The sequence below is a fragment of the Varanus komodoensis genome, unplaced genomic scaffold (assembly GCF_004798865.1).
Source record: "Varanus komodoensis strain SLA01 unplaced genomic scaffold, ASM479886v1 scaffold471, whole genome shotgun sequence".
Classification (NCBI taxonomy): Eukaryota; Metazoa; Chordata; class Lepidosauria; order Squamata; family Varanidae; genus Varanus; species Varanus komodoensis.
Window position 1 is genome coordinate 906 of NW_025336047.1, and position 8,822 is coordinate 9,727.

At 43.6% G+C, this 8,822-nt stretch overlaps 1 protein-coding gene across 1 annotated transcript; it reads left to right on the forward strand.

Moving 5' to 3' along the window:
- Positions 1–1,288: 1,288 nt before the first annotated feature.
- EBPL (EBP like) lies at positions 1,289–7,452 on the forward strand (the record flags this gene model as incomplete). Its single annotated transcript, XM_044445235.1, has 4 exons — positions 1,289–1,589; positions 4,689–4,758; positions 6,941–7,079; positions 7,402–7,452. Coding segments are annotated over exons 1-4 (470 nt in total), but the record flags the coding sequence as incomplete, so codon positions are not given.
- Positions 7,453–8,822: the final 1,370 nt, after the last annotated feature.

Genomic DNA, 8,822 nt, shown 5'->3' on the forward strand with positions numbered 1-8,822 from the left:
AGCAGCTTATAAAGCAGTCAGTTTGCAAACATCTCGAAAACAATGCTGTATTTACTAGAAAGCAGCATGGATTTGTCATGGGCAAATCCTGCCAGATTAATCTGAATACATTTTTTAAGTGGTTAATCTCCCTGGTAGACTGTGAGAATGCTGTGGACTCAGTATATTTTGACTTCAGCTAAGCTTTTGACAGTGTGCTCCATGATCTCCTGATTAGCAAGCCAGCTCAAAGTGGGCTAGATAGAACAACTATCAGGTGGATCCACAGTTGGCTACAGAATCAAACTCAGAGTGCTCATCGATGGCACTTTCTCAGATTGGAGGTAACAAGTGGGGTATTTTAGGCTTCACTCCTGGGCCCAGCACTCTTCAACATTTTTATTAATGATTTAGATGAGGAAGTGCAGGGAATGGTGATCACATTTGCAGATGACACAAAACTCACTGGAATAACTAATACCCTGTAAGACAGAAACAAGATTCAAGGTGAGTGCTGGGATGAATATTCAATAGGGAAGAATGCCATGTGCTACACCTAGGGAAAAGAAACCAAATTCATCATTACAAGATGGGGAATATTTGGTTCAAGAATACTACAAGTGAGAAGGAGCTTGGAATTGTTGTAGATAACAAGCTGAGTGTGAGTCAACAATGTGATGTGGCTGCAAAAAGGGCAAATGCCATTTTAGGCTGCATTAATAGGATTACTTTCAAATCACATGAGGTACTGGTTCCCCTTTACTCAGCACTGGTTTGGCCTCATCTGAAGTACTGAATCCCATCCTGGACACCAGAGTTTAAGAAAGATGCAGACAAGGTGGAAAGGATTCAGAGGAAGGCAACGAGGATGATCCAAAAACGGAAACAAAGCGCTACGAAGAGAGATTGTAAGAACAGGGCGTGTGTAGCCTTGAGAATACTGAGGGGAGATAGGATAGCACTCTTCAAGGACGTGAAATGTCACAAAGAGAAAGGACAGGATCTCTTCTCGATCCCTGCAGAGTGCCGGACACAGAATAACACGTTCAAGTTACAGGAAGTCAGGTTACAGCTGACCATCAGAAGATCCCAGCTAGGCGCTTGGGTTATTTGGGCTATCGTTCCTTTCCTCACCGCGAAGTCCCTACTTCAACGGACTACATCCGTTCCTCTTGGGCTGTGCTCTCGCACCACTCCTCCTCCCCTCCTCTGCACAGCCATGCCCACCTGCAGCTTCCCCGAGCGGACCGCTGCAGGAGGCGGCTGCTTCCGTCCCGGAGGCGCGGAGCGGGAGGAAATGACGAGTCACTGAAGGGCGGCCGCTGCCCGGTAAGGGGCGCCGTTGCTCGAGGCCGTGGCTTGCTCTGACCTAGGTGCTCTCCTCGCCTCCGCTGCTGGCCATGGCGGCTGCTGACCAGCTTCGCGCCGAGGCAGCGGCTCCCCCGTGGCAGTTCAGCGGGGCGTCGGGAATGTCCCTGGCAGTGTGTGCGGTCCTGCTAGGCTTGGGCTGGGCCTCGGGCCAGCGGCTGGGCCGACGCAACGCGGCCACCCGGGTGGATTGCTGGGTCTTGAGCTGGCTCTGCTCCGACGTGCTGGTCCACGTTGCCCTGGTGAGAGAGGCGGGGAGGCGGGAGCGCGGAACCTCTGCTGGGAAGGGGAGAAGCTTCCGTCCTCACAAGAGATGCTTCTGCTGCTTGTATTATCTCGAGGCTGTCTTGCCACCCTGCACTTGAGGATTGCTTGTGCGTTGTTCAGAGAGGAGGAGGACTCTCTCGGTCCTGCCATTTCTTCACGTCGGTTTGTTCTGAGCCGCCTTGTTTAGATTAATTAACCCTGTGTCTTGCTGTATGGATACATTTACTTAGATTGGGTAAAATAGAACTGCTTGGCCACATTTATCTAACAGCATGTAATTGTATTCCATCTCCTCTCTTTGCTCTGACTGTATCTTTGAAGAGTTTTCTATTTAGAGATGCCAGACCTGGTACAGTTGCGGACTTACAATGTGATCTGCAAGGGTGGGCTTTTTATTTGAGATAAGCATGGGCTGTCTGTGCAACAAGTGCAAGTTGGTTGTTCTGTTGAAAGGAAAAGTGAGAGTACTGCAGGACTGAGTGTTCACCCTCAAGGAAATAAGAGAAAAGAGCAGTGCTTAGAGTGGGGAAAGTACAACAGCAACGTGAAATACAGGACTTGGAAGAGCAAGAGCAAACTGAGGCAAAAGAGAATCCTGAGGCAAGGGAAAATGAAGTAGAGGAAACTCCCTGGAAAAGGCTAACAGTTAGGAGTGGAAGAACTAGAAGATGCTTTGCACCAGTGGAATTAGTGAAACTATGATAGTGGTACTTCGGCTCAAGAATGCCTCAGTTCATGACCAAATCGGGAACATGAGCACGATCATGGTCATGCTTGGGTGTGTGTGTGTGGGGGGGGTATTGCTGTGGTCGTGCTCGGTGGGTGGGGGAGATGGCCGCGATCTTTGTTGTTCTTTGTCACATTGCTTCAAATTTTTGTAATTAAAAAAATTAGTTACAGAACGGATTAACCTTATTTACATTGAACCTTATGGGGAAATTTGACTTGGCTCACAACCAGTTTGGGTCATGACCAGAGTCGTGGAACGGATTAAGTTTGTGAGCCAAGGTACCACTGTACTGGAGGATGAGACCAGAGCACAGCCAGCAAAGGAAGAACTACCCTGTGCAACAGCAAGCAACGGGCTAAAGGTCAGACAAGCAATGGCAACAAAACCAAGGGCAACAACAACAAAATGATTAATAGTTGTGGGAGACTCTGCTGTGTGGGATTGAAACTTGTGTATGGGCTTATCAGATATGTTGTCTCCCTGGAACACATATGAGAGATGTGACTAAAGGGTTGCAAAAAAACAAAAACACTGCACTAGCTTATATCGCCAATCAGAACTTTAAAAAACCTCATGGGATTTGAAGTTGGGGAGAAAACTCAAGAATTTTGATGTCCAGATTCTCATCCATCCTTCCTGTACTAAGAGGAAGAATAAAAAGGGAAAGAGAAATGTTCTGGGTAAATGCCTGTCTATGAAGGTGGTGACCAACAGGAATGATTTGGATTTAAATCAAGCCTTACTGACTAGTGATTTAAATAATGATTTAAATCAAATTTGATTTAAATAAAACTATCCTGGGAAAAGTGGCTGTGTCATTCTTGAATTCCTTATTCTAATACAGTGGTACCTTGGCTCACGAACTTAATCCATTCCAGGACTCTGGTCGTGACCCAAATTGGTCATGAGCCAAGTTAAATTTCCCCATAAGGTTCAATGTAAATAAGGTTAATCCATTTTGTAACTTTTTTAATCAGAAAAATGTGAAGCAAAGTGACAAAGAACAACAAAGATCGCGGCCATCTCCCCCCACCACCCTGAGCACGAGCGCGGCCATCTCCCCACCCCCCCAGCACAACCGGGATCATGCCTATCATCCCTGCATGTTCCCGGCATGCTGGGGCGGGGGAGGGACAGGCACAATCGCGGGCGTGCTGGGGGGGAGAGACGGGTGCAAACGCGGGTGCGCTAGCGGGGAGAGATGGGTGTGATTGTGCTGGAGGGGAGAGATGGCCAAGATCGCGGTTGCACTCGTGCAGGAAAGACGGGAGCAATCATGGGCATGCTCATGCAGGAAAGACAGGTGTGATCATGGCCATCTCCCCCTCCCCTCATCCCTAGCACGATTGCGGCCATCTCCCCACTCAGGGGGGTGGGGGGATGGCCACGATCGCGGTCACCACCCAATGCGGAGTTCATGACCTGAGTCAAAATTTTTAGGAAATTTTTGTTTGCAAAAACTAAAGTTTTTTTTCTTCTGAACTTACATAACTTTTCAATAAGACTGGTAAAATCCCTCTTTAAAAGCTGTATGATAAAGACAGAAAAGTTTAAGAGTTAAAATCTAAATTTTCCATAAACCATTCTATAGGAAAATGATCTAGACCTGGGACTTTCTATTCTTCCATGGACTCAATAACATCCTTAAGTTTTTCCATTGGCAGAATATTTTCCTTTGCTTCAGTTCAGCATAGCTCTCTCACATGCGACTAAAATAACAGAAGTCCAGAATCGTATGATGGGAGCTCATGAACCATAGCTTCTGAAATTTTGATGTGACAAGGAATTGCACTAGAGAACAGGAGCTGGCAGAAAATAGATCCTCATATGCTTTGGATTTCAGCTACAAACATTCCTGACCACTGGCCATGCTAGTAGAAGCTTCTGGGAAATGAAGTCTAAAACAGCTGGAGATCTATTTTTTGCCTGCCTGCAGTGTTGCAGTCCCCACCCAAAGGCCAATATGGAACTGGGCACATTAATTTAGGTAGATGGAGCTGGCTTCGTTGTCAGTAGCATTCATGAAGTTTTATGGGGCAAAGTAAATGGGCTACAATCTGCAATATTTCAGAAGGAATAAAACATCTCTCATTTCTGGGGTGAGCAGGAGCAATTCAGGTTCTCACCTCATTAGGACTCCTTTACTTTCTTACTTTCTATTCTTCTTGGAAAACTGAAATAGGCGCTGTTGTGATGGAAATAAATCTGCCAAACCATAGTGCTGGGTGATCATTTTCTGTTGACATGGACATCACTGATGTATAGTGCGCTACACACACACACACACACAGCACTAGTAGCAGACATGCTACTGAATAATAGGTTATTTGCTTTTTGTCCACAGGAAGGCTCATTTGTTTACCTTTCTGTGATGGAAAGTGTTGAAAAATCAGACAGCATACTGGCTTCACTATGTAAGTACTCTGAAAATGAAAAAGAAACCTGCTTTCAAGCTGTACATTTTAATATTCTGCAGACAATGTAGAAATCATTAGAAGCTGTTATATTTTGGCTTAAACATTGTTAGGCTAAATTTTAGAAGATGGATCCAGTGATATCCCCCAATTCTGACAATTTTAAAAGGAGATTGGAGATTAAGGCTACTAGGGGCTAAAGGACTTGAATGGCTATATGCTACCTCCAGATCAGAGGCAAGAAAACATGGGCAGGAGTATGCTATCATACTCATCTCCTGCTTATGCATTTCCCATGGACAACTGCTTGGTCACTTTGTGAACAGACTGCTCTCCTAGGTATGCCCAGCATGGCTGCTTTTATGCTTTCTTTAAAACCCAGAGTACTAAGCTTATTGTTTGAAAGTGGGTGAGCTTGCATGGCTGGACAACCCACCCTGACAATCAACCAGAATGGGTTGGTTGTTGTATAGACAAGTATGAGGTGCCCTACAGACTCATTGCTGGTTGCTTGCTCCCTTCCTCCCCCTTGATCCTCCAGGTATCTCAGGAGATTCCATTGTAAGATGGACTCGCTTTCCTTCCCCCAGCTGCAATCAGAAACCATTTTCTGCTTGCTGAAACTCTCTTGTTCCCTTTACCCTAATTTTTGAGATCATGAAAAATGATCTCTGATTTGACAGCCATTGACAGCTCCTTCAAAGTGTCTAAGTGGCATATCAGAGGTGCTGCCACTTATCACCCCTTTTTAAAAAAGATGTGCACAACTTTTGCTTTTTGCATTTTTGAATTTTTAAGGTTTTTTAGTCAGGCTTGCCCAAGGACATCCTTGCTGACTTTCATAGATCTGAAATGTCCTAACTCAACTGCAGTGCTGCTAGAATCCATCGGGAGTTGCTCATGGGCATTGACTGCAAGAAGCTACTTAGACATTTATTTTTCTCTTTACTTTGTTATGTATAGGATAACTGGGAGCCTAATAGAGGTTGTTGTTGTTTTCTTTGCTTATATGGACACAGCCTTCTAAAAAAATGTATATACCTGTCCCCCCTGCCCCTGCACACTTTTAAATGTTCCAGAATTATGACATGTAGCTCCTGTAAAAAAAATGGCTCACAGTTTTCTGCATTTGCTTCTTACTCTTCCAGCTATTTTAATAACTAGTGCTTTGGTATTTTATTCTTCCACTGGTTTTAATGGCCATATGATATCTTGGAAAAAGGGGTGGCCATAAGATATCTTCAGTGTTGATTTTTTAACAAGGCTCTTCTGAAGACCCTCTCACTTTTCTATCCTATCCCATTTATATTAATCCAGATGCTCTCAGTGGAGCAACTAAGGACCTCCTTCTGTTTTTCTGTGCACAGATAATGTATCTTTAATATATAGTGCAACTCCACCTTCCTTTCTGTTGCTTCTGTTCTTCTTGAGCAAGTTATATCCTTCAGTCGCTGAATTCCAGTCATGGCAGTCATCCCACCAAGTTTCAGTTATACTTATCAGGTCATATTCAGCCTCCTGTATTATGAGTTCAAGTTCATGCTGTTTGTTTCCTATACTCCAGGCATTAGTGTATAGACACTGAAGACCTTGTGCTTTATACTCAAGCTTTTTCCTGTGTTTTTTTTGAAAACCATTCTTGGGCACTGTTAAAGCTGCTGTCTGTTGTTGTGCATAAGCCTTTGTCTGCTGTTCTGCCCGGGTGTGCTTCTCCATCTCCTGTTGATAAATTCTCCAGTTTGATAAATTCCTGACAAACCTTCTGTTAAACTTAAATATCATGGCACATCACTATACAATATAATTAATATTTCCCTTGATATTGAGAGTATCTCCATATGCTTAAATAATCAAAGAAAAGCTTTATTGTCTCCTGTATCTGAATATTTCAAAATGTTTTCCCAGTTATAGATCTAAAAGCCTGTAGCTTTGAATACAGGAGAACTTTTACAGGCAACAACAAGAAGCCAACGCTGGGATTTGGCAGGTTCTAATGTTGTTTGCAGGATGAATAAAGGTGCCCCCTTGTAGTGAACTCCTATACCCAACCTGTTTCTTACATTGTGTTGAAGACTAGAAGAACAATATTGCCTGTTGCTCTCCTTTTTCCTGTTCCTTTCTGATGTTTAATTTATGCTGATTCATGAATTATAAACAACAAACTAATAAAAGTTAATTATAGGGAAGGAATACGGCAAAGCAGATGCACGGTGGCTACACTCTGATCCTACTGTTCTCTCAGTGGAAATACTAACAGTTTTTCTGGATGGACTCTTAGCATTGGTTCTCATCTCTGCTATTCTCAAACAAAAGTATTATAGGTACGTATTTTTGTTGTTGTTTAGTCACAAAGTCATGCCCAACCCTTCGCAACCTCATGGACAACGTTCCCCCAGGCTCTCCTGTCCTCCACCATCCCCCAGAGTCCACCCACTCCTCACTGCCCAAGTGACCCCATCCAGCCAAATCAACCCCTGCCGTCCCCTTCTCCCTTTTCCTTCAATCATTCCCAGCATCAGGGTCTTCTCCAATGAGTTTCCCCTTCTCATTAGGTGTCCAAAGTATTCAGCTTCAGTATCTGTCCTTCTAAAGAACAGTCAGGGTTGATTTTCTTAAGGACTGACTGATTTGATTTCTTTGCAGTCCAAGGGACTTTCAGGAGTCTTCTCCAACAACGCAATTCAAAAGTGTCAGTTCTTCAGTGCTCAGCCTTCCTTTTGGTCCAGCTCTCAAAGCCATACATTACAACTGGGAAAACCATAGCTTTGACTATACAAACTTTTGTTGGCAGGATGATGCCTCTGCTTTTTAGTATGCTGTCTAGTTTTGCCATAGCTTTCATCCAAAGGAGCAAGCGTCTTTTAATTTCTTGGTTGCAGTCACTGTTTGCAGTGATCTTGGAGCCCAAGAAAATAAAATCTGTCATTACGTCCATTTCTTCCCATTCATTTGCCAGGAAGTGATAGGACTGAATGCCATGGTTTTAGTTTTCTTAATGTTGAGTTTCAAACCAACTTTTATGCTCTCTTTCACCCTCATCAATTCGTTCCTCTTCACTTTCATTTTTTACATAAAATTAATTCATTTAGTCACATATGCATTTAGTCTTTCTGAGAGCAGCCTGTGGATGATAAGTCAGAAAAAAGTTCTGTGGGTCACAGAATTGTCAAACCAAATGACAGCTAGAAAAATGATGTGGATTTCAAGCTGCAAATCACAGAATCATAGTAAAGTTGGAAGAAGCCTACACAGGCATCGAGTCCAACCCACTGCTCAATGCAGGACTCCAAGTTAAAGCATTTCCAACCGATGACTGTCCAACTGCCTCTTGAATGCCTCCAAGTGTGGGAAAGCCCACAACTGCGCTAGGTAATTGGATGCATTGCTGTACTGCTGTAACAATCTGGAAGATTACCTGATCAAAAAATGATATCAAATTAGTTTGGCAAGACTTGTTCTGGATTCATTCTAGATTCGTACTAGATTCTACTAATTACTCCATTGCCGTTAAGGTGCATACAGACTGACTTCTGTATTATCCACTCCAGAATTTTCCCAGGGAAAGTCAATCTAACTGAGCTGTAGTTCCCAGGATCCTGTATTTTGCCCTTTTTGAAGATAGGGGCATTAGCCTTTTCAGTCACCTGTCCTCCATGATTTCTCAGAGATAATAGATGCCTACTGGGAGTTCTTCTCCAGTAACTGTTGTACTCTAGGATGTGGCTCATCAGACCTTGGAGATGTGAACTCATTCAATCCAATTAGCTTATTCTTGGCCATTTACCTTTCAATCTCAAGCTTCAATCCTGTCCTTTCAGCTTGTATTTCATTTCTGCCATGGGGGTCATAGACCTGTTTTTGGGAGAAAACTGAGTCGAAGTAGGAATTGAACACTAGAACACTAGACTTCCTTTTGGCTTTGATCTAGTTGTTCATTAATGGCAGCAATATCTGTAGTTATATTCTGGTGTTTCCCAGTAGTTTGTGGAGTGCCTTCCAATCTGGGAATCTCATCTTCTGGCATTTTCTCTTGTTTCATTTTGGATTGTTTCACCACAGGGTTC